Source organism: Tauraco erythrolophus, chromosome 7 (assembly GCF_009769465.1).
Source record: "Tauraco erythrolophus isolate bTauEry1 chromosome 7, bTauEry1.pri, whole genome shotgun sequence".
Classification (NCBI taxonomy): Eukaryota; Metazoa; Chordata; class Aves; order Musophagiformes; family Musophagidae; genus Tauraco; species Tauraco erythrolophus.
In genome coordinates this window covers 51469054-51495308 of record NC_141471.1, presented here as the reverse complement: position 1 = coordinate 51495308, position 26255 = coordinate 51469054, and the positions used below count along the sequence as shown (strand labels likewise).

At 40.3% G+C, this 26255-nt stretch overlaps 1 protein-coding gene across 29 annotated transcripts in view; it reads left to right on the top strand.

Annotated features, from left to right (window-relative positions):
- The first annotated feature begins 4481 nt into the window (after window positions 1-4481).
- The window catches only part of CLASP2 (cytoplasmic linker associated protein 2), a 152895-nt gene continuing 131121 nt past the window's right edge, over window positions 4482-26255 (top strand). For all 29 annotated transcript variants that reach the window (XM_086615121.1, XM_086615112.1, XM_086615123.1 and 26 more), the window contains exons 1-2: window positions 4482-4749; window positions 17993-18071. In XM_086615121.1, coding sequence (XP_086471247.1) covers window positions 4555-4749; window positions 17993-18071 — 274 coding nt within the window. In that variant the 5' untranslated portion in view covers window positions 4482-4554. The remainder of the gene's footprint in view (window positions 4750-17992; window positions 18072-26255) is intronic.

Sequence of the window (26255 nt, the reverse complement as noted above, 5' to 3'; positions counted from 1 at the left end):
CCAGAATACATTAAAAGCAGGTGATATATGTTTGAAGGACACCACATCCAAGACGCAATCTAAACATTTGCTTCAAGCCACCAGGGTGGAACATGGTGTAGAAGTGTGATCCTGGCTGCTGAGGAATCCGACAGGAATGTAAGGGCAAGTTTCTCATAGACTTCTTCAGTGACAACTTAGGCTACATCAAATGTAATTTATGGGAACTCTCTGCGTGACTCATGTTTAAATTAACTCTATTTTTATTATTACGGCCTGCGCTTGCTATTTGTGATAAAGTGACCTTTTAATCACAGCGTTTTTAAGGGATTTTTATCATTCTTTCAGTGATGGAATTATATCTTCTGTATAGGCAGGATTTTTCAGAAGGGGAAGTCAGTCTGTGGAAGTAGCTTTTCTGCTGGAATGACTGACAGGCCTGCTACAGAAGATCGATAACTGAGTTGCACAAGATCTCAGCCTGTTAAAGCTACTGCTAGGAAAGGAAAGAGGGTAGAAATAGAGCCTGAAACACAGTATGTGCTTTCTCATCAGCCAAAGGAATGAAGAGCACGGCATTTTCTCTCTCCAGCCTGTTTCTGTGCAGAATTCTTGCCTTTTTCAGAACAGGACACTACATGTGATAATCGTGCAGCACACTCGTTCGGGATGGGGGCGTAGAAACAGGTTTGGTGTGCAATTCAGGTTGGAAATGCGCCTCACTGGATTAGTGTCGTTTACCTCAGCTCCTGCTGTAATCACCCTGGTTGCTAGCAAGTCATATTTAGAAGATCAAAGGAAATTTTGATTCTGAATTTGACTGCAGGGCTGAATTGCTCTACAAAATATTGCGCATTGTACAAATACACAAGAGCAGTGGATTTGTGCTCATGTGCTTGCATATCAAAAAGAAGATTGCATTCCAAAGGAAGCAATCTCCTTAACTGAGAATAAGAGGCTTTAAAAGATCTTCGGCTTGGATGCAAACGCCTTCCTTTTGGAGCCTGGCCCACACTGCTAGTATAAAGTCCACTAGAACTGTGTGAGAATATCTACAGCAAACCTGTGTCCTTTGTCCAAGCTGGAGGACTGCTCTAGATTCAACGTTGGAGCGCTGATCTTGCCTTGTCAAAAAAAAATAGAAATGAGTATCCAGAAGCTCTATTTGCCAAATCGAAATGCCATTTGTTTGCAGAGGAAGAAATGAACCAACATTTATTGATCCCACAAAAAAGATTATTCTGTTCATTGCTAAGATGTCAAAGGAAATTGCCTTGATCTTATCAGAACACCTCAGTGATAAAAAGGCTACCAATGTTCTAGTGTTGTATCAGTGTCCATACAGTATAAAGACACTAGTGCTGGCAGGTAGTAACATGATGAAATACAGTAGTCTAATCCTCTGATTTTACAGTGAGGCAATTATTTTCTCCTGTGTTTTCTAAGAAAAAACTTGTTACATATAATGGGGAAGAAAAACCCTCACATATCCCAGCATGGCTTTTTGCCCTTAACATAACTTTGGGGTGTCGACTTTGGGCTGACAAAATAGTTACAACGTTTCAAGTGTATATCTTATTAAACTTTACCCTTCTCCTCAGCCTCAATGCTATTCACAGCAATTAGATTACCTTATCAGTATACATGCTTTGAATTAAGAGAAATTCTGGAAAGCTAGTGCCATGACCTTTACCCTCTCTTTTTGTCAGGATTTTCTGTCTAAAGGGATTGACATTAACTTGGACCATAATGAAAGGTGAATTTTTAATTACTTGGGTTTTTTTCAGAAAGTTCAGTGGACTGAAACTGATTACAGGTCTCGATACTCCAAGATTCCAGTATCGTCTAGTCAGTTCTTTTCTATTTAGTCAATCTTATTAGATCAACAGTTACTTTTAAAACTTCCACAGCAAGAAATGTACTTTTTAAACTTACAATACCAGTGAATCAGATTCTAGTGCAATGAAAAAATATAACAATTCTGTTTTATTTTTCTGATATTTATTTTTCCATTTCCAGCAGTTTTTTGAGTCCTATTTTCAGTAAAAGCAATTTGTAATTTCATCTTTGTAATGATGGATTAGTAATCTATCTTTGTAAATGACATTGCACACACAGGACAAGAAATACTCAGCTCCATCTAAAATTATGGTTCTTTATATGTGCACAGGGAAATCCACTGTGAAAACACAATGAGCAGTTCATAATCTTTCTGTAAAATTACAATAAGCTCAAAGTACGATACATACATTTCTGTTTTAAAGGCATCTATGATCTTTCCAATCTTCATTATTGTAATGCCTAGGGCCCGATCGAGCACAGGATCCTGAATTTGTCGTATCACACCAAAATCAACAAAAGGCTGCTTGTGGTCTTGCCTTCTGCTATGTCTGTGGACAAAGATTTTTTTTTTTTTTTTTGCCAGATCAATTCCCTGAACTAGCGCTCTGCAAGGTTACATAACATCAGTGCATGAGACAGAAAGGAAGTGCAGAATTCCTGAAAATGGGATTTGTGAGAAGCAGGCAAGTGGGACCAGTGTAGCACCAATTTAGTTTGGTTTACACTGCTGTGAAACTGCAATTTCCAGGAGTGGTTCCTCGGGGAGTTTATACCTGCCTAAATCCTGCAGCCAAATGAAGGGTCTCACCCTTCCCAGCATTAGGACTAATGAGGCAAGCGAGATAGCCAGATCGTGCTGTCTTGAAATGAAGTTGATCTGTCATGACACAACGGCAGTCATCGAAAGAGGTCCCACCAGCCCTCATCTGCCCCCATCTAGCTTCTGCTGTCTGCTTCTATATTCCCTGCAGTAATTACGGCACTTGCTTAACCCCCAGAGTGAGGCAATTTAGAAATCTGAATTAGAAAAAATCCAATTATGTGGGGAAAAAAAGAGAGAAAAATAAAAAAAATTATTTCCCTGAATTTGGTACGTAAGTCAAATAAACACCAGCTCTGGTGTAAGAAAGGTAAGGACTGTATCCATAACAGCAGGGGAAGAAAAGGACCACCTGTATCAACAGCAGCTTGTGGTTTGGCGTAACATGAATCCTCCCAGTATCAGAGGGACAGTAGACAAACATCCCTGTCCACGGCCATGGACAGGGGATGCTACACTTCCCATCTCCACAGTCCCATGCTTCTGCCGTAGGACCTGTGAGACAGTCCAACTCTTCAACTCCATCATTAGCCCGTTAAACCAACCCAAAGTGGTCGGTGAGCACACCACTCGGCACAGGGGACAAGACCAGGACAAGCAGAGCAGCTTGGGCCACGAGGACAGGGAAAACGATCTCCCCTCGTTTCATTTTCCTCGTGAAAACCATATCCCTTTCCTAACATCAAAGGGATCTGGACCACTCCAAACCGGCCCCGAAACACCACCACCACCCCAGCACCTTCCACCCCGCTTCCCCTCTTTCTCAACACCGCCTCCTCCTCTTCGCCCGCCGCCTGCCCCCGGGGCACCGGCTGGCACCGCGGGGACGAGCGACGCACGTCCCGCCGCTCTGCGGGCAGCCGGTCGGGGCGGAGGGCGCATGCGCCTCCTACCACCCGGAGCCCGCGCGCGCCGCTCGTCCCCTCGCCGCAGCGCCGGGCGGGCCCCAGGCGCGCGCGCTCGGCCCCGGTAGAGGCGGAGGGCGGGGAAAGGGGGGACGCGGCGGGGGGGGCGTGGGGAGGGGTGGGGCCGTCGCGCGCCACGCCCCGTCTCGCTGGCGCCGGCCGGGGCGGCGGGACGCAACTTTCGCGGGACGGGGAAGGCGCCGCGGCCGGGCGGCGGAGCGGGAGCTCGTTCGACCCGGCCCGCGGTGGGGCTGGCGGGGAAGGGGAGTGAGCGGAGCGGAGACCCGCCGGGGCGAAGTTTCGAAGCAGGAGGGATCGAAGGCCGCCGCGTCGGGAGCATGGAAGGTTCGCTCCGGCCTCACCGCTGCTGCGCCCGTGGGAGGACGGGCCGGTGTCCGCAGCGGTGAGAGGCGGCCCGGGCATCGCTCCTCGGCGCCTGCGGGCGGGAGGAGAGAGAGGGAGAGGCGGCGGCAGCTCCCACGGGGACTCCCTGCCCGTCCTCCGCTGAGGTGCTCGCGAGTCCCTTCCGCCCCGCAGGGCGAGCTTTAACGCTTGTTCTCGCTCGTAATTTCCCGGCCGACGGCGGGGGAAGAGGAGGGGCGGCGGCAAGGAGCCCTCCGGCCATCCCCGAGGACGACGCGGAGGCGTCTGGAAAGCCCCGAGCCCGAGGAGGCGGCTCCGCGACCCCCTCCGCCCGCCGCAGCCTCCGAGCCCTGCGTGCGGCCCCGTCTTCCCTCCGCCCGGAGGCTTCACCTTGCGGGCGGGCGCGGGGAGAGGCCGGAGGCAGCGCCCGTGCCCCTGGCGGCGGTGCGTGTGCGCATGGAGGCGCCGGGCGCGGAGCCGGGGCGGAGAGGGCGAGGAGAGGCTTCATGAGCGCCGCGGCCCTGCCGGGGATCGCCGCCTCGTCGGGCGTTTCCCGTCCCCTGCCGCCCGCCCTGCCCTGGCCGCGCTTCCGACCCTGAAGCCAGTCGGGTCGTCTCCGAAGAAACTTTTCCGCAGCGGCCGAGGATGGAGCCTGCCGGTATGGATTATTTCTGCGACCAGGTACAGCAGAAGGACGTGGGCCGCAGGATGCAGGTCGGCCAGGAGCTGCTGGAGTACCTGAGCGACCCGGCGAGGTCCCCCGATGTGGAGCAGGACCAGCAACGCCTTGACAAAGTGATTGACGAATTAACAGGATGGGTCAACTCCAGTAATTTTAAGGTAAGGCTGGTCGGCGAGGCTTGGGAAGACCATGATTCATCATGGTAGGGAGGTGCAGAGCTCCGCATGACTTTTTAATCGGATACGAGCATAAATAAAACCGCGTTTATACCAGTTTTTATCTCTCCTCCCGGAAAGGGACATGCAAATATTTTGGGAGGGGTTGGTTAGCATTCTCTTCTTCTGTCGTAAAAGAAGCAGTAATGGGTTTTTTATTTTTGCTTTTATCATTGGTTAAACGGGTTTTTTTTTGCATATAAGATTAAAAGAAACGCCACGCAACTGTTGGACATACTCGGATTGTGTTCTTATTCTGAAACGAGATAGGTGATGATTTTTTTCTTTATTTTTACTTGAGTGTAATGTTTCATGGGATTGCCATTATTTTCTGTAGGCCCTGAAGAGTGCTGTTTCACTGGGTTTGTCTTACACCGTGTGTGTTTTATACGTTTTAATGAGTAATTTGCTTCTCGGGGTTCCCATTTTAAGTTTAAAGCTGTTTGTGTCGTCTTTAGGTGACTTTCCTGTACGTGGGAAGTTATATAGTATCTTTATAGTAGCCCAATGATGACTCACGTTTCGCTTTTTTTTTTTTGAGCGTTTTAAGCTGAGCTACAGGACAACAGTGATTACTCCTGCAGGCGTCTCATGTAATATTTGTAAATTTTTCCCACGTTGGTCAGCCGATACCACGATCCACAACGTAGTTTTATTACTAAGGATGATCGTGTTCGCATGAGGGATTTTTTTTTTTTTTTTCTCCTTTCGGTGCGTGCGGTGTGGAGCTGGGAGCGGCTGCGCTGCCGTCGGGTGGCGGTGGCGGTCTGCGGCGCCCAGCCTCCGGTCCGTGAGCCGAGCGAGGTCCTCCCCTCCCCTCCCCTCCCCTCCCCTCTCCTCGCCGTGAGATGACTGACTTGCACTTTGGGCCTTTGAACTTAGCATAGTGAGGTTATTGTAATTTTTTTCCGATTTGCTTAGGCTCAGGAGGACAAACGTAGGAGTAACTCGTAAGGGCAGTATGTTCATGAAATGGGATTTTTTTTTTTTATCCGTTGGCTTTACAGTGCTGTGTGCTTGCCACTGTTTCCACATAGCACTTCTAAGCTTGAGGTCTGAAACTAATAAGGCTTAACTCTGTTTGCGCGTATGATTTATTTTTTTGGGAGTGTATTTGTCATTAAAGGTCAGGTTAGCTTGAGGATATAATGTTATGTTAGACAAGTGTCATTTGTTTGCTTTAAAATTCCTAATCTGAGGACAGTTGTTGGTGATAATTGGTGACTGTGAAGCCTAGACAGGTCTTTAAAAATACACTTTTGTGTAAAGAGGACTAGATAATTACTTAACAGAGTAATGAAAAAGTTTTTTTCCTGTGCTTTTAAGATGACAAAATTGGATGTTAATACTTGAAATTTGCTTTGAAATACGTATTTTTCATAATGCAAGACATCCTGCTTGCTGTTGATGTAAGGTGACAGAACTCCTTGGCTGTTAGAAGTGCAGGACAAAGGAGGAATATGCAGTGCTCCAGATCACAAGCCTCAGTCATGGAAGATGAGATTAAGAGTATTACAAATTCTAAGAGTTCTAAAATTGCTTGCATAATAATAGAATTTTTTTTTAATGTCTTCTCTGTGTCCACTTACTGGTGGCTCTTTATACATGCAACATATTCCAGTTCAAAGCATATTATATACGTTATATTAACTGTAGCAGTACAAGTTGTTTTGTTCGTGATCAGTTTCAGCTTCCTGGTTGTGGTGACTGCCAGCATCTGCTGCTTCAAAAAGAAAGAACATTAAAAAAATATTCTGGAAAATTGTGGTTTGCATCTTATTTACATATTTTATCTTACGCAAGCATAGATGTTACACCTGTAAATGTCAGACCTGAGTTTGTTATTAAACTCAGGACCTGAATAATATCATAAAGTAATAAGTAAACCACAGGCTTACGTGTGTTTTTTCAAGAAAAATGTTAAAGTAATCTTTGGTTTTGATTATTGTGTTATTAATCAATTGTTGGTTACCCATTCCTCTCCTGAGGAATGGATATGTAGAGCACCTGGTCAATTCTGCGTATCATCTCTTTCTTCTTACATCTTGCTAAAACTCTTGCAGGTCTTCAGAGTCCCAAAGTAATTAATCCCTCCCTGTTGATGTGGCTGTTTAACTGAGCAGTGATAATGATTGGTGACTGTCTTATTTATCAGAACTGCTGAGCTAGATGAATTGCAGTGACAAGTAGGGAATGCTGGGGGAAGTTTTGAGGGGGAGCATTATTTCCTGGGTAGATGACTGGTAGGGATGAGGGAATAACTAAGGTAACTTGTCCTGGATGTGCTGTATCTTTCCTTTCATTTGAAAACTCTCTTCTTGCATGCAGTGCACTCTGCTGACCATACTGAAAGAGAAGATGCATGATCTGAGAGCTCTAGGCTCCTCTCTATGCTGTGCATCAGAAGAGAAAACTTCCTATGAAATGCCACCCTGGAAGATTTGTGCCTTACATAACCAAAAGGGAATAGGAATAGGAGAGTTAATTTGGCAAGCTTGATAATGAGTAGGGAAAAAGAATAGATATTCAGTAAACAAGTATGGACTTGTTATCAGTAAGGTTAAATTAACTTGTTTCCAAAAGATTTTGGCCATCTAAATAGTGCTTTTCCTTTTCTGAAGTTTGCAGCTATTTGGAGTGGTTTAATAAACAATCTGGCAGTTCCAAAGAAAGCAGATAGAAAAATTTCTGAGTTCATCTAACTCATTGAAGTGGAAAACGCAATTACCAGCTTGAGTTACTGATAAATCAAAAAGGTGGCAGTAATAAGTATTGACTCATCTGCAGATGGTAGGGGGTCCTAGTGGAAGTTTGCTGCAGAATGCGAGGAGTGTGACCTAGAGACAGATGAGTCATCTTTAAAGGCTGACCTTAGTGGTGTATTATGGGGACTTCGGTTATGATAAACCAGCTCCCAAAGACTATTGAAAACTTTGCAAACCAGGGAGTACACAGGTGATGTGCATGATTTCAGATTTTATTTTGGATCTCCTTAGAATGAAAGAGTGGCTAACTAAACTGAAAATTACTTGCTGTCTGGGTACCATGGTCTCTTTTATTTCATGGTTGAGACTGACCTCTCTCATCCAGTATGTAGAGCTTTGGTTTTCAGGTGATAGTTTGTTGTATTGTTGCTTGTTTTTTTTTTCTCAAAGTGACTGTTTTCCCAAGGCTGTAAGGAATAGGGAAGAAAAAAAATATAGGCAGCGAATTGTGAAATCTTGTTAAGGAGCAGGTAAGGTAGATGCAAAGCATTCAGATTTGGGTGATGTTGTTATTCTGCTGGTATTTGTTCTTCTCAAACTCTGAAATGTTTGACAATCTCAGAAAATTGGAACAATGATAATGTTTGAGTTCAGACTCTCAGGTGAACTTCAAGCAGTAAATTAATTTGCCCTTCTGAGGGTATCACTACTGATAGATGTTTGCTGGCTTTACTTGTTTAACCTGTACATCTGTGTATACATGAGTTTTAATTAACACATCTCTTGTGTCTCTCGTACTCGATAGTCACTTGAAATAATTACAAGATTATTTAACTTTGTACAGTGTGGTGGCTCAAACTGTTCTGTGTCTGACTCAAATCAGTAATCTGGAAATCTACTTTGAACTACTGCTAAAAAGATACAGGATGGAGAAATACTACTTTTCAAGTAAAGCTTGGCAAGTCTACTCTTGGCTGTTAGTTAAAACATTGTGTTTTTTAAGCCTACTATAATTGAGTAGTTACCCTCATAAATTTTATTTTTTGAACAATAAAGCCACCTTTCAGTTCTTCATGCAAATCACACCCAATTAGAAGCAATAAAAACCTATGACTAAAATTCTAGTAGGTTCTCAAGGTAATTTTATATAAGCAGTAATGTTTGTGACTGTGAGTCATTTTGGATTTCTTACCTTTGTAGTCGGTATTTTAGATTGTTTTATTTTGCAACAGCAGTAGGAAAATAATTATTAAACGCTATTTTTTTATGTCAGAGCAACAGCTTTTTGCCATGCAAAGAAAGTTGGATTTCACACTGTTTCTAATAGTGTGGATAATCCATTTCTTTTAGGCAAATCATTGGAATTAGCTTTTATTCTATGCTTCCTATAGAGTGAGATTTTTCTCATCTTTGTTTGTCTCAACACCAAATATGGAAAGATACTAAAATACAAGTAATGTTATTGTTGCATTTTGGTATTTCTGTGGTTTGGCAAGTATTTATTTTAGTTTGTCTTTAGTTCAGTCAAAGGCCAGCAGGAGGAGCTTTCAGTTTCCAGAAAGGAAGGGAAGACTTGAACTCCAGTTTTGCAAATAAATTAAGGCAAATGGTTAGGAGGATTGTCTGAAGCTCTTGCAAACGGGATTGTCTGAAGCTCTTGCAAACGGGATTGTCTGAAGCTCTTGCAAACGGATAGCAGCAGTTATAACTTCATTGACTGCTTGTAAGTGTTTAAGGTGGAAGTTAGAATTATAAGTATTTAAACAAAATGCGGATACTAGGATATTAAAGAAAAGGAAAGTTCCATGGAGTCCTACATTTCAGTAAGAATAGTTGAATGCACAAATGCAGGATGTGTGGTATATGATCGAGTAGCCATCCTTAGGAAGAAATTGTGTGGGTTACTTTGGATCTGAAGTTGAACACAAGCCAAGATACACTACACAAAAGGCAATTGCTGTAGCAAGTTGTAGGACTGTAACCAGCAGGACAGAAAACGGAACAGAAGAGAGCCCACCTCAACCTTTATTATTTTTCAGTTACTGTATAGATCCTGGTATTTCCTTAGTCTTTGTTAGCAAATAATGGTAATTTAAATGTCTTTGTTGGAGGAGAAATGTTCGACTTTGAGCTCTTTGCTGAATTGCATTTTTCCTTTCTTTAAGTTGTTTATTTCATCTTGGCTATGTGAGACTACTTCCCTTATTTCTTTGTAATGAGAATGTGGTTGGACCTGTGCATTTATGAATCCAGTTTTAGTTTTCAAGCTCAATGATTCGATTATTTTTCTTGAGCAATAATTATTATTTTTTCATGTATTATTTATGTTCTGTTCATAGAATGTTAAATAAACTATTGAATGAACTAAATAATCAAACAGATCTCCAGAAGACAAGAGAAACTTGTAAGAAGTTTTAATTATTATAAGTGTAATTATAACTAATTTTGTCCACCCTTTAATTAGAAATGTGGAATGTGTAGTCTCAAACTCTCAGGCGTCTCCTCCTGAGGTGGAATTGACAGTTCTTAAATGTTTTGCAGCTTTGGTTTGTGTAATCCAGCCTAACTGTAGTCCCTGTTGAAATAGCAGCTCTGCTTCTCCTGTGGCCAGGCATTCTCACTCTCATTCTTGAGGCAATTAACTTTCTGTTGATGTTGAATTAATTTTCCAGTGTTTCAACAAGCTGATTTGACTGATGCTAGAGGAGATTTAAGTGCATTGGATCAAATATGCCTGCAAGTCAAGAGGGCTGTCCCTTTGAGCCTGTGGTTTGATTGATTCAGGTGTGAATAGAGTCTCCTTTCCAAGCTCTGTGCAAGAGGAGAGGTGCATCCTTCAGAACAGAACTCACAGCAGTCAAGGCATGTCAGCCGTATGTGGTTCAACGTGTGTTTTTAGTGTCATTGCTGATGTAAGCAGTTTCTTTCCCTGGCTGCTGAGTTAAACTTTGCGTCGTGCCTTCATTGCTCTGATGTGAGAGCTTGTGAGGCTGCACAGTAAACAGGCTCAGGGAAGGGATCGGGCTGAGGAGATGCTTTCTCTTCTTCATTTGTTGGACTGATTTTCTAAAGTGTATTACTACTCAGCTGCATGAATACTTGTCGCCTCACAGTAGAGGAACTGGTGCAGGGGTAGAAGCAGGTAGCAGAGAATGGGAATGACGATATGTATAATAGAATTTAAATAAGAGGAAATGGGAAGGAAAATAAGAGACCTTGGGCACAAGCAGAATGATGTTCTTTTCAAAGTACTAAGTCCTAAAATAAAGTGTTTCTTTGTTTGCTCCATTAACATGCTTAGAAAGGCTTTCAAGTGCAATTTTCTTTGGGTACAAAAAAAAGCTTTTTTTTAAATATGTATTCTAAGGAGAAATACCATACATCTTATTGTCTTCCCACTGAGCCCTGCTTTTAAAGATTTTCCACTGCTGCACATAAAGTTTAAGCCAGACAATCTCAAAAAGAAAATGGCTTAAAAAGTCAGACGGTATTGTGTCATATACTTTGTTTTATGCTCACTGTCCTTGGCACGATGTTTACGACAAATTTATGGCAGTGGTCAGAGGAGCAATGTTTAACGTATGTATGAAGCAAACTAGAGATTCCTGTAATAGATCAAGCTGGAGGCAGTACACGACGTGTTTGAGAGTATCAATCACTGTATTGTCCACAGAATACAGAATGATTTGGAGATCACACTTTCAGTCTGAATTCAAGTCAATTTGAACGTCATGCGAGATTTTTAAATACTAGAAGGTTGTAAATGTTTTTCCAGTAACCATTTTGAGTGTTACACTAATGTGTTCTTCAAAATTGGGTAAATGTTTCTTAATTAACGTGAGGGAAGGAGGAATGTTACAGTTCCCATCATGGAGAAAGGGCAGTAAACCAGATTTTTTTTTATTTTTTTTTTACAAGCTTTCAAATTTTTATGACAGCACTATGCTTGCTTGTTTTGGCTCCTATACAGGGGAGGTCAAAATAACAAGGACCTCCCAGATCTACGCCTATCGAGAAGGACCTCTGAGGAAACCAGGCCTTTTCAGTGCTGAACTACACTCATCAATGTCTGGATAAATATGAGTGATTCATTCAGTAATCCTCTGGTAGTGTGGTTACTTGCACTGCGACGCTGAAACGATTTGTGGTCAGCCATCACAGAAGAATTATGAAAGGAGGATTATGATAAGTTTGGTAGTCTATACCCCTTTTGAGACAGTGAGGGTTGCAGCTCATGTGTAGTCTTAACGGTAGGAAAGATTTGATACCCTCAGGAGAATCTGAGCTTGTAGTCCAAATTATAGTTGCAAAACATTGCCTTGAAGTCAGTAAACTTGCATTTTTAGCTGGAAGAGGCTCTGCATTTGCAGAAGAACTTGCAAGTCAAATTGTTGAGCTTGAAGACTTTGCTAATTACTCTCCTTGCAATGTGATGTGATATACATTTAAAAAAAAAAAGATTGTACGCATCTTTGGAAGTGTCATTTGTACCCTTGAAGATGAAAGAAGCAAGAGAATGGAAATAATGCTTTCTTGTCAGCTGGAATATCAAGCATATATGATGCGTTTCGTAGCTTCAGCAGCTGGGTCTGCAATTTTGGCTGCTGTCAGCAGAGGCAGCTGCCCAGCTGATGCTGAGTGGGAGGATTGCAGCAATGCATTTTCTCGTACAAGGGGGAGTGGAATCTGAAGATGTCTTGACTGGCACTGAAGAAGCACCTGGATTGAAGAAACGACCCAGGAAAATGGAAGTTTGATTCTGTCTGGGGAGGCAGGGGCAGATTTTGGTGTCTGTGCAAGCTTTAGTGTCAAGGGAGGGAATGGAATAGGGGTACATCTCAGTGAAGTGGGTGATGTGGAGAGAATTGGAGTGGTAAACATTAAAGGGAGTAAAAAGCAATTGAGTATCCTGTGAAATGGGACAGAAGTGTACTCAGGGAGATGAGTAAAGAGAACTAGGAATAAAAACCTCAAAAAGCGAAGCAGAAGAGACTGCACGTATGTACGTGTTTTTGTTTCATGTTTAACTACTTGCAAGGTGCTTGAGACTCTTTGAGAATTGAGAAGGTATACCTTTGGGCTTGACTGACAATACTTAAAATAAATAATCTCATGATATTTTTGTCTATGTCTTGTTCAAACACTGCAATGCTGGAACAATGCTTATTCTTGCAGGGCGTAGTCTGGCATGCTGTTTTGTGTTTTAGTTGATTGTTAGTGATACCACAGCTGTCCCCAGGGTGACAGGAAGTCCAATTCCTTAACTTGATTCTTTAGAAGTTCCAGATAGCGACCTCCATAATTCTTCCGTTAGGTTCTCATGACTGGTTTGCAGATTGTGATCTGCAGAATCCGTACTTCCATATACAGTGAAGAGATCCAAATCCAAGGATGTTTGTATTAAGATAGTTTGGAAATTGACATAAGTAGTGGTGGTTTCCTGGCAGTGCCCTGCCTGGAGATGTGTCCCTCACAGGGATGGGGAGTTACTGAATCATGGTGAGAATAATAGTAAGCCTGCATGGTTATCCAGGTATGGTTTGAAGAACAGTATTTATTTTCCTAGCAAAGGTTAGATGCCTGGAAGTCACCCAAAGAAGAGCAGTGGCAGTGCTGAAGAAAATACGTAGAAGGAGAGCTGGAAAAGGAACAAGCTGCAGAGCAAGAAATAGGCTCAATTCCTGATCACTGGTTTGCTCAATAATCTCATTTTGGCTGAAACATCTTGGTTTCACTAAAGAGTCTGGTCCTTTCCAGAACAGACAAAATATTTGTCAGTTGGGCTGGCAATTTTGTTGTGATCTGAGAAATCAAGGATGGTTCTGGACGCTGGCTTGTTAAAAAGTAGCTCGACAACTAACCAACTCCAGTTCAAATAAGCCTTAATTTCTTTTGTACTGTGAACTTCAAAAGCAGTGTTTAAATGCATCAAACAATAGTGAGCTGATGAATCAGTCTCAGCATACAAAGGCTCTTTCTAGGCAGCAGGCAAAAGGCTTAATGAATGCAGAGTAAGAAACAGATCCAATGATTTTAATCCCCGAAGAAATAGATCCCTCATTGAAGCTGGTGAGGAAACAGCCATGATGATGGTGAGAGGGTTTTCTGTTGATAGTGGAGTGGAGGGCCTGTGTTGGTGCATGGTCCCACACAGCATCTGAGAGCTTGGAACCTTTTTCTTGCAAATCAGTTTTGCCTTGACTTGAGATAGTTTCTTTATTTTTTGAATTTACAAGGGCATGTAGTGATAGGACAAGGGGCAATGTCTTTAAACTGAAAGAGGGTAGATTTAGATTAGATATAAGGAAGAAATCTTTCACTCAGAGGGTGCTGAGGCACTGGAACAGGTTGCCCAGAGAAGTTGTAGATGCCTCATCCCTGGAAGTGTTCAAGGCCAGGTTGGATGAGGCTTTGGGCAACCTGGTGTAGTGGAGGGTTTCCCTGCCCATGGCAGGGGGGTTGGAACTAGATGATCTTTGAGGTCCCTTCCAACTCTAGCCATTCTATGATTCTATGAATGCTGCTGATGTGATCTCATATCAATTGTTAAGGACTCCTTCCAAAGGGCTGCTTGAATACTGCACAGATGATACCTACCAGGAGATACTGAAAATCAGAACATTGTGTATCAAAGCAGAGAAATGTTAAGACCAACTTACAAAAACAATTAGGAGTAGTTTATTTGGCATACTCTGTAATGGTATGCTTCAGCTGACTTGTTTTGAAATGGAATGAGAGCCAATTTTGTAACTAGAGCAGTTTCCCATTACTTCCAGCCTGGGGTCACGTTGTATTTTCTCACTCTGCAAGTATCATGAAGTTTCCTACCTGTTGTATTTTCAAAGTTGCTGACCATAGAGGACTTTGTATGAGCTGAAGAGTAACCATCATGATGTAAGTAGAGGATTGCTCTTCTAAGACTACAGTAACCTGTTCCCTTACCTCTTATCTGTAAAGGTTCTTGTTTAGTAGTCGTTCAAGAGATGAGAATTTCGCAGCAGAGTTTATTACTTGTGCATTTCTTAAAGCCAGGGTTAGTCTCATATCTTACTCTGACTTCCAAAGGTAACTTTTGAAAGCTTTATCTCATCTCTTGCAGTCTGAACTATGTACTTTCGTACAGGAAGGACGTCACAAGATAAAACTACTTGTCAGGATATTTAAATGGATAGTATTTACTGAAGTGACTTTTGTACACTAATTATTGAAGTAGAACCCCTACTGCATTCATTAAGCAAATCTTTGATAGTTACAGAGAGTCAACACCATATTGACGACTGCTTGCACGGTTAATCAAGATAAATGTGACTTGCATCATAAGAGGTGATTAAACTTTACTCATTCACAGGGAGAGATACAAAAATATGGAATATGCAGGCATTATCTCAGTGGGTGGTCTTGATCAAAATAAAATACTATTACACAAGTGAAATACGGGTGATCAGATTCTTGGTTGGCAATAACAGTCATGGTAAGTTGAATAGCCATTTCTCTGATAGTTACAAAGCCTCTGACCCTTAGGTGTAAGGAGGTTCAAAACTTTATGGCCAGTGTTTCTACCCAGGTGTGACTTCAAAACCAAACTACTCCCTCTCACCCCCCCAACCAAAACTCTGCCACCAAAACCAGCCAACCAAAAAAAAAAAGACAAAAAAGCCTCACAAAATCCCCTCCAAACCCTAGCGGCTAAGCATTGGAGGAATTAATCAAGAAATACTCTCCATCTTACTCAGAACTCTTCTTTGCAATTAGTAAATAGTAGATCTGTATTGAAAAAACAGCCATGCATGCTTTACTCTCTTAAATCTCTGAACTGCTGCTGTTTGGAATGATAGAAGTCTTCAAGAGATTTTAGAAAGCCAATGAAATGTGTGGAGAAGAGAGACTCTCTGGAGGTACTTTTAGAGAACAAAAGGTTCTGCCTTAATAGACAAATACTTGCACGGCAAAGGTATCGTAACAGTTGTCGCTGGAAGACAAGTTTAAGGTGGGCCTTGTAGTCAGGAAACAGAAGCACAGGAAAACAATATATATCCAGAATGAATTTCGTATTTCTTTCAGGCATAACTTTTTAGATTGAGGTTTTTGTCTTTGGTCTCATAGAGCTTGACAATCTGGAAAAGAATATTAAAGGAAAGAGCTTTTGGGAAGCCTTGACATTACCATAAAAGCTGATTTATACGTTTTGTCTGAATTATCAACTATAGTATTCTGTTTTCTCATCCTAAGCCATAGATGCAGTCACTTGTTAGCAGTATATTAATTTAAGGCGGTGATGGCAACCAGTTGTATTTGCTGTTCTCTGTTTTAGTTTGTAATAAAATTGTGTAAATTTCCAAGTAAGTTTTACTAACTTGGAACTAGGTTTTGTACCTCCTGTTTAAAAGGAGATCTATTGTACTACTAATGAGTTGATTAAAGTCTGCTTAATTATGCAGTTGCTTCAGATCCTGGATTTTATGAGGACCTTGTTTGTCTAGTTTCCTGTGGAAACAAGGCTCATGTGATAGTGTGTGCATGGGCCACGTGTATTCACATTGATCTCATCAATTTTTTTCTGGCCCATTGTCAGCATGGACAGTTGTGTCAGATAAGAATCTTAAAGAAATTGAGTTATCCAAGAAAATGTGGTTCCAAGTTTTATGAAAATAAGTAGTTAATGGAGAGGAGTAGTTGTACTCATGTCTGCGTGGGGAAAAAATTTGCAATGTGTGTCTTACTAGAAAACAAAGAGGAGGAAAAACTGCTACGAATGGCCAAGCTTCAGACATTGAGGTGCTGGAGCGTGTCTAAAGATGGACAGTGAACCTGATGAAGTGTCTAGAGCACAAGTCTTACGAGAGCGGCTGATGGAACTGGGGTTGTTTAGCCTGGAGAAAAGGAGGCTCAGAGGAGACCTTATCGCTGTCAACAACTATGTGAAAGGAGGTTGTAGCGAGGTGGATGTCTGTTCTCCCAAGTAACAAGCGAGAGGACAAGAGAAAATGGCCTCCATTTGTGCTAGGGGAGGCTTAGGTTGGACATTTAGAAAAATTTCATCACTAAAAGGGTTGCGAAGCATTGGAACAGGCTGCCCGGAGAAGTGGTGGTGTCACCATCCCTGGAGGTATTTAAAGGATGTGTAGATGTGGTGCTTAGGGACATGGTTTAGGGGTGAACTTGGCAGTGCTATGCTTGTGGTTGTACTTGATCTTAAAGGTCTTTTCCAACCTAAATGATTCCATGATTCAGGAGATCCTTCCTTTGGCATTTGCACCTTCATGGTCAGCGTATTGAGTTAACTACAAGATGTGAAAATGCAGATTCTGATGTTTATCATGAACTACTATAGGAAATAAAGAATGAAGTCTTAGTGTGCAGGATAGTGAAGGGCAAAAAGTGTCTTGGCTTGTTAAGATAATTTAGTTTAACTGATAATTTCTGATGATGTTTTTGTTTCAATATTAGCAGGTATTGTCCTCTTATCTAGTTTCTGTTCATAGTTGGCAAGTTCCTCACAATACCAGTAGTATTTTGAGCTTCCTTTTGTTTTCTAATTTATTTATTTATTTCTTTTCCACAAGAGGAAATGAAGAGAAATAAAACTTCCCTAGCTAAACAAGCAGGTGGACAAATGGTGTGGTCTGAACTGCTATGGAAAACAGTATTAGCTTCTCTCAGTTGTTTTCTTTTGGGAGTTTGGAAAACTATGTAATGACCTTAGTGGATGAGCTAAGTAGCCAGATTGAAATAAGCTCTTAGCATCTGTGAAACGGTTTAAACCATGTGGTTTTTTTTTTTTTTTTTTGGTCCAGTTTTTATTAGTACTTATGTTTTGGGGCTTAGTTAGTTTTATATTTTAAGTTTTTTGCTTTTTCTGAGTCTGGTAACTGCACCCCCACACTTTTTTTTTTTTTTTTTAAATAGTGATTCTGTTGTTGAAGCATTTTGTTTTGTTTGTTTCAGCAGCTTAGAAACCTAGTAGAGGATGTAAGGCCTAAAGCCTTACTGGTACCTGTTTCAAAGGAATTTGTTTTTCAGTTAATAATGAGTTAGACATCTAGAGTCATCTTTTAAAGAAAAAGAGAGTCAGAAGTGTAGTACTAATATATGATGCAGAGAGGAAAAAAAAAAAGAACTTCTTCCAACTCCTTAGTTCTCATAATTACTAATTTGAATTTTAATAATTTGTAGTTGAAAATACTAAATCATTAGATTTCTAATATTTGTTTTCTTTCTGTTTTAAGACAAGTACTGAAAAATCTGAACTGCTCTGGTGTATGTAAATAAATATATTTGATCCATTCCAAACATATTCTGATAACTTGATCTTAATGAAAGCTTTCAAGGAATTATCAGCTGTCTAATTGGAACTTTAATTTATCTTTAAGTAGAGGTACACTGTTTCAGCATGCTTGCATATATGTGTCTTAATTTCTTTAAAATATATTATAATTTTTTTTTAGTGATCTGTTTTGTATATCTAATTTTTGTTTCAACAGGTAGCATTACTGGGATTAGATGTTTTAGGTGCCTTTGTTGACAGACTATCAGGACGCTTTAAATCCTATATAGGAACTGGTAAGTGAAATATAACTTTCTTTTCCTTAAGACCAAAAATGTAAGACACTTCTCCCTTTCTGCTCTAGCAGCTGAAGTGGAACGTGCTGGAAGCTTTCTAAGCTAATTATAATATATTGGTAAGCATCTTACTGCTATTGTTGAAATTTAAATAATTTTACTTGAACTTGTAAATACTAATTTGACATGCAATCACTGAATTCTAGGTGGTGGTTGGGATTTTTTAAAGGTTCCAGGAATATCTTTTGAGTAATTAGTTTCATGCTATATACTTGCTTACCACTCCCATTCTGTGTGCTTGCTTACCACTCCCCAAGACAGTCATCTAAAAATTGGAACATTGGAACCAAAGCATTATCTTTAACTTGTGTCAAAGATTGAAGGTTTTATTTGCAGATGACTGTAATGAGAGCCTTATGTCTGCTGAAGCCTGTGGTCTCAGAAGACTCCTGTGGTCCATTTCCTGTTAGATACTGAACTGTGACTTTTAGTAGTCTAAACTTTTTATGGGATGAAAAAAAGTACTAACTGTTATTTTTGTGTGAAATGTTTACTCAAATGTGTTTCGGATTAATGGATCTATGTGTGCCTGAGTATGAAACAGTTTTTCTGGGAAGTACCAGCAAACTATGCTGCTCAACTCATTTTACTGCTGTCCTTGAAAAGAGAGTGTGATACTGGGGCATTAACATTGTTATATCACTGGCTATTTTTACCAGAACTTTCTAGTTTAATGTCCTTTTCCAAAATTTGTGTGAATTATCATGCATCTTGTTCCTATATCCCCAGCTATCTCAAATTGTCTGTAACAATGTTAAGCTTCCTCTTCTTTACCTGTCTGCTTTGTTATTTGAGAAGTAAGAAATCAGCAAAATCTGAAAGTTTAGGAATACGAATTATCGATTATGACAAGTTACTGATTGTGTTCATTGGAAGCATGTTTCAGGATGCTGTAGAACTACTGCAGTAGATTTCTGCTACAGAGTTCAAATCTTTTGTTGCAGAGGGTTTTTCTTTGGCTGGTTAGTTTTGTATTGGAGCAGCGTAAGGGAACTCGAGGTATATTGTGCTGTGCAGAATATAGATTTCTGAACAGTCTCCTTTTGTAGCTACGAACAGCGTTACGCTTCAGAGTTTTACTCTGTTTTGATTTATATTTTAGTGGTGTATAGAATTTAAAATTACAGCAACATTATTAAAGATTGAAAAACTTCATTCATTTCTTCTGTTTTTGTTTTTGAAATGTGAGCCTGAAAACACTTTTTTTTTGTCCCAGTTTTTGAGTAGTGTGAAATTATGAGCAAATTAAATATCAGTACTCAGTAGCATTTATATTAAAAAAAAAAGAGTACTGGCAGGGGATGACCATGGAACATATGCAACATCAACAGACAGAGTTCCAGTAGTACTTTTAAGAAAAGGTGAGTAGTAGTGCCTTCAACTGAAATTGGTCTTCTGAGCGTCTCCAGGATCAAGACCTGTAGAGCGTATTTTGCTGAATATGCAAGTCATTGTTGTGCATGATCAGCTTTTATATAAGCTTAATAGGCACTGAAATGTTAGTCTCAGTAAAGGCAGAAAACAGTATTTTAGATGGCTTTTTAAAAAAGTGATTTATAGTATGAATTCTCTTCGGTTGGTAGCTGTCTCTCCAAGTCTTACAACAAGATTTGGATCATTTTCAGTTTTTGTCAGTGAAGCAGTAATACAAAAACTTTGTCGTAAAAGTCTGGGAGTGTGGATAGTCCGGGATATACAAGAATAATTAAAAGCACACTATTGAGCATGAAACTGCTTCTTTGAGCAAAACTTAAGAGCCAGCAGTTTCCCAAATCATGTTCTGTTGACTGCGCAGATTTGACTCCTAACATAATTTGAGAATGGCTCTAGTAAGTCAGACCAAAGACTCGTGTCTGACAGTGATCTGTCTGCGAGCGCCTGAGAAGAAAGTAAGGACAGGACAAACATACGGTGATGACTCCTTCAGTATGACCCCCTTGCTGTCAGCAGTTTTGCAGTTCAGGGCCAGCTGAGGCAGATGGTATCTTCAGTGTCTCCCCTGTCACCCTCTTTTCCTACAGCTTCATCTGGTTGGCTTTTGAACCCACGTAGACTTTTGGCTTCTACAGTGTTCTATAGTAAAGCTTAATTATGCAAAACTCTTGTTCTAGACTGGCTGCCTGATAACTTGATGCTTGCTAGACCTTGTGTTAGAGAGGTGAGCCATCATTTTTTAGCTTCTTGACTGCCAGTCTTTGTTTTAATGTCTTTGTGCCTCTTCTCTGCTATCCTTCCCCCCACTCTGGGTAAGAGTCCTGGTCTAATTGTTTCTTATATACATATGGTTCCACAGTTTTTATTGTTCTTCTTTCCTCTTTTAGTGCCTTTCTGTTGTAGTGTTTTTGAGTTGAGGAAGCCGTAACAGCACAGGTGCAGCATATATTTATAGTGGCATAATTCTGTTTGGTTTTATTATGTCACAGAGAGCTTTGACTGGAATGCAGGGGAAAAAAAGAAGAGTTTATGACCTTTGGGAGAAGGGGCAGGCAACCCAGGAGGACTACAAGGATGTCATGAGGTTGTGCAGGGAGAAAATTAGAAAGGCCAAAGCCCAACTGGAACTTAATCTAGCTACTGCTGTAAAAGACAATGAAAAATGTTTCTATAAATGCATTAGCAACAAAAGGGTGGCTAAGGAGAATCTGCATCCTTTATTGGATGCAGGAGGAAACATAGTTGACAAAGGATGAAGAAAAGGCTGAGGTACTTAATGCCTCCTTTGCCTCGTCTTTAATGGTAAGACCAGTTGTTCTGTGGGTGCCTAGCCCCCTGAGCTGGGACTCAGGGATGAGGAGCAGAATGAAGCCCCTGTAATCCAAGGGGAAATGATTAGCGACCAGCTACACCACTTAGACACACACAGGTCTATGGAGCTGGATGGGAAGTACCCAAGGGTACTGAAGGAACTGGCAGAAGTGCTCACCAAGCCACTTTTCATCATTTATCAGCAGTTCTGGCTAACTTGAGAGGTCCAGGTTGACTGGAGGCTAGCAAATGTGATGCCCATCTAGAAGAAGGGCCAGAAGGAGGATCTGAGGAACTACAGTCTGACTATGATGCTCGGAGAGATTAGGGGGCAGATCATCTTAAGCGCTGTCACGCATGACCTGGATGATGCTATGATTCTACAATTATTTATAATCTATTTCTTTGTTACATCACTGCTTCCTGAAAATTGACCTGATATATTCATGAGACGGTCTACTGTAACAACCTGTTTCCTGTCAGTGGTGGTGGATTTAGCATCTGCTGTCCAGAGTGATGTCTCTTCCTCCATGCCTTTATCATTATGGTACCTTCCTTCTGTAAGGCCCTTTCTTGAGAACTATGCACAACTGTTGTGCAGAGAGCTCTTAAAAGTTTGTGAGGTACCACTTCTTTTTTGAAAATCTGTATTGTCTCTTCTGTGCCATACCTGACTCTATGTGTGTGAACTCTAACTATAGTTAGTTCTTTATAGATGTTGGAAGAAAGCAGAATCATAGAATTAGAGAATCATTTAGGTTGAGAAGATCTTTAACATTGAGTCCAACTGTTGACCTAGCACTGCCAAGTCCACCCCTAAACCATGTCCCTAAGCACCACATCTACACATCCTTTAAATACCTCCAGGGATGGTGACTTCACCACTTCTCCAGGCAGCCTGTTCCAATGCTTGACAACCCTTTTAGTGATGAAATTTTTCTAAATGTCCAACCTAAACCTCCCCTAGCACAAATGGAGGCCATTTTCTCTTGTCCTCGCGCTTGTTACTTGGGAGAAGAGATCAACACCCACCTTGCTACAACCTGAACTCCTTTCAAACTTACTGAGGGTGCACTTGATCCCCTCATCCAGATCATTGATGAACATGTTAAACAGAACTGGCCCCAGTACTGAACCCTGTGGAATCCCACTTGTGACCGGCCACCATTCTTTCTGGGCCTGGCCATCCAGCCAGTTTTTTACCCAGTGAATAGTACAGCCATGCAAGACATGAGCAGCCACTTTCTCCAGCAGAATGCTTTAGTTCAGGTTTTAGATGTAACCTCTTTGTTACATCTGGATGATGAAAATTGCTTAGAAATATGAAAAAATAAGCTCCCCCCCACCTGCCTGGAACTTAGGTGTTTGAGAAGAATCAACTCTTCTATGCAAACTGCCATTTTAGCATTTTGGTTTGTTTCTTGGTTATGTCCAGTTAGGTCATTGTTTGATGTGAACATAGTTATTTAGGTGGTTAATCGTGTATTGCGATTTCACAGTTCATACAGGTGATGATATAAGGAGAAAATAAAGATCATGCTATCAAGCCTGAAAATGTTGGGAAATTTGGAAACAAAATACTTCAACTAAGTAATGAGGTTCTTGTAGCCCCACAGGAGGTCTGAGTAGTATTTTATGTGATATTTACTTTATTCTGTTTTGATCAAATAAATATGAGTATATTATTTTTTGAAGACAAGCATAGTAGAACTTTTCCAAGCAATTTAATTATTAATTTGAAATATTCAAAATATAGTTAACTTCCCATTTATTGCAGTAAGTTATTGTAGGTACTTGTATTCTCACTGCAGATCCGGGTTACACCATGAATATAACAAAGACAGATGTATAAGTAAAATATCTACCTTCTTTGTTTTCTGCCTTTTTCAAAATACAATGAATCCTATTTTCTAGGTGGATTTTCACTTTTATAGCTGTATTTGTCATGAAATACCTGGAACGTTAAATATATATTTTATCTTACTAAAGAGTGTTACATTTTGGTGACCCTGACTTGGTTTTATTCATGATTCCGAAATCAGTAAATGATGGAAGTATAATAGCGTAAACTGTAACATAGCAAAACCTATTTTTTCCCCCCTCTGTTTAATTTCCTGTTCAGTTGTGATGGGAATAGATTTCTTTAAGTACAGAGAAAAATAACTAATGTGACTGAATATTGACCCCCATAGGCATTACAGGCTTTTTGCTAAGAAGCAAAAAACACAAACGCCTTATTCTTATTTCCATCTTTACAGCCTACATATATGCCGTAAATCAGATTTGGGCAAAATCGATACAATAGTTGGAGGACAGATGCTTTCCAATATTCTGAAGAGCAGTTAGTGATCTTTGTTTTGAAGTATAATGCCTGATAAGAGACTTAATTCAGTTTCCTAGGCAACAATCTAATGTTGCAGTAACTTTCTTCAAAGGTGTTGTCATCCTTTTATGATTAACCACATTGCGTGCTCTCTGCAGCTGGCATCAGTGTTTTGGGAACTTGGACACACAAAATTGGAATCTCTTTTTTTAGCACTTCCAGTGAAGATGCTTGAAAATACTTTGCAAACAATAAATATCAGGGTATGTGTTTGTTCATAAAACTATATGGCTATATTCTGGAAAAAATACAGAAGATGAAGGAGTGTTTGAGTGTTAGATCTTTCTATGTTTAAAACTACTGCTTGTTCTGTGATTAAAAGAGATTATGTAAGAGTACATAATTACCCTGTCGCAATCTCTTTTCCCAGGTGATGGTGTTAATTATTAAAATGTTATGTATCAGAAGTAAAAGAGACTATTGGAATTATGGGCAGATGTGATTGGATGATAGAGTTTCTGGGAAAAGTCTCTCCTTGTAGCTTCATTTTTTAAAAGAAGTGAATGGTATTTTGCCCTCTGGTTACTATCAAAGGAGTGGGAGTAAAGGTATATGGAATCTGTTTCAGTTTTAATGTGGTGTTATTTTTCTGCATATATTGGACTGTCTGTTAGTCTATGATATAATTATAGTCATTCACTTTCACATACAAACTTAAAAGATATTGCAAAATATATTTCAGTTATCTGCAAATTAAAGATACTTGACACTAAAAGACAACATGGATACACGTTATATATGTACGTGTATGTGTAAGTCTGAATATAGATGTTTTACACACACAAAAAATGTAAATTTGCTTATATGTGCAATAGCAGTTTCAAATTCTTACTGTAAAAAGAAACCAGAGGGCAAAAATAATTTTGGAAGATAGTTGTAGTGCCGAATACTAAGATGCGAAACCAGTTTGAAGTGTTTAGATTCTTTCCCAGGTGGCTTCTAGAAGTGATGGAAGAACTTGTAGATAGACCCTTCAGAATAATTTAAATGCTCTTCCAAATTTATTGTCATAATTAAGCATGCAAGTATGTTGCCCGATGTATTTTAAAGCAGTTGTAAGGACTTGCAATGTGCGTTAGTTTTTTGAGTGAATTTGGATTAAAAGCATTTGGTACAAGAATTTGGAAATGTTTGTTTGTTTAAGACTGCATGTAGATAAGTGACACCCGAGTTCTTAATTTTTGCTTTTTCTTCTGCTTAAGGATTGAAATTTTTGGATGGAAAAGACTTAAATGTGCTGTTTAATCAAGATGTGATTCTTCAATAAGTGATTTTAATTATGTGTGGAGAAATGCTTTCCTCAACACCATGAAAACCAAGAACTGTTTTAGCATGAGCTACCATGCATATGTAGCATGTAGAAAAATATTGGATTTTCAGGTTTTAGGGACTGATTTTTATTCTTTTTTTAAAATTTTTATTAATTTCATTTAAATGTTGAGACTAATGCTGCGATCTCCTGTAGGATTCCAGTTTACAAATTCTTGCAGAACACCTAAATGTAAAACCTGAAATAAATTAGGTTGAAAGGCACCTTCAAGATCATCTGGCCCCTGTCATTGCTTAAAGTATGACCAACCTCAGATGTTAGAGAAAACTTTGAAATGAAATCAAATAACTGAAAAAATTGAATTGCTTGGATAATGTAAAGCAAGCTTTTCTATTTATGTGAGAGGTCTTGTTTCAGAGATACCTTGTTGCATCTAAATGCAAGTCAGGTGTTGTGTCTGATACTCCCCTTTTCCTTTTATTGCTTACTGATCTCAGGAAAAGCTGTGTTGGATCTGTGTTGTAGGATTTTCCTGAATCCTACAACATCCTAGAATAAAATGCTGACTATTTCAAACTTTTTTTAGAAAAGGCTTTTAGAGGAGACTCCATTATTTGGGTTGTTTTTTTTTCCTTCAGAATAGATGTCTTGAATTACTTTTATATTTTCAAATTTAATAAAAAGGTGAACTTCCTGCAACATCTCAGGAAATCCTTGAATTTTCTTTAATTCCCTCATTCCCAGTTAATGGTCATAGGTAATGGTCGTAACTGATTTGAGCTATGACTTTTTTCATCTTGGTGACAGATTCTCTAAAGCTTTAGTTAAAAAAAAAAAAAAAATCTGTGCGGCCTTTTAAAGCTTATGTCCTGGCTGGCTAGCACTGGAATTTATTGGTGGTAGGAATTAATTTTACCTTAAGTGATTCATGCTTGAGCGATAGACTGTGATTTAGAGTACCATCTGCTTGCTGTCTGTGGACACCTCACTGTATGACACCCAGAAACGTAGTGCCACTAAACAAGAGTAGAGAAATCCTAGCCTTCCTTGGTTTATGTTTGTTTCTAATTAATCCTAGTTCTGTAAAAACATAGCCTAGAGCTAAAAAATGTCAAATGTTGACATGAGCATTTGTTCTCTACCTTTCAGTTTTCTTACTGGTCTAACTCTTGAAACTCTTTGGACTGGAAGGCTCTCATCTCATCTTTCCTGAGACTGGGACCCTGATAGATTCCTGCATGTATCATAAAAAAAAAAAAAGAGTGTGTATTTTTTCTTTCCACTGCTGGTGATGAAGCGTGTATCTTCTTAATCCTATTAATGCTTTTCTTTATTGGCTCCTAGAGAGTCCCAAAGAAGCACGTCAATGTCTGAGATGGCTTTTGATTGAACTTGAGGGAGGAGAGCAGTGAGGCCCTCTCTGAGAGCCTGCTAATGATTCTTTGCTTGGAAGCAGTCCTTGGCCATGTGGGTCTGTCAGACCAGCCCTATTGCTGGCCCAGCAAAGTCTCTGGGGGATTCCTTTCTCTCCGGTGCATCTTACTCAGAAGCACAGAGACTGCTCTAATTGCAGAGGCAGCTGTTTCCCTCCCTCCTTTTTAATGGCAGCTGTTCAGTGCTGTTGCCTGAGCTGTAAGCAATAATAAAAACTGAAAAGCTCCATATTTGTGTCACAACAGAAGGAATTCTTGTTAAAGTTTAACAAAAGGAAATTGTTTGTGCTACC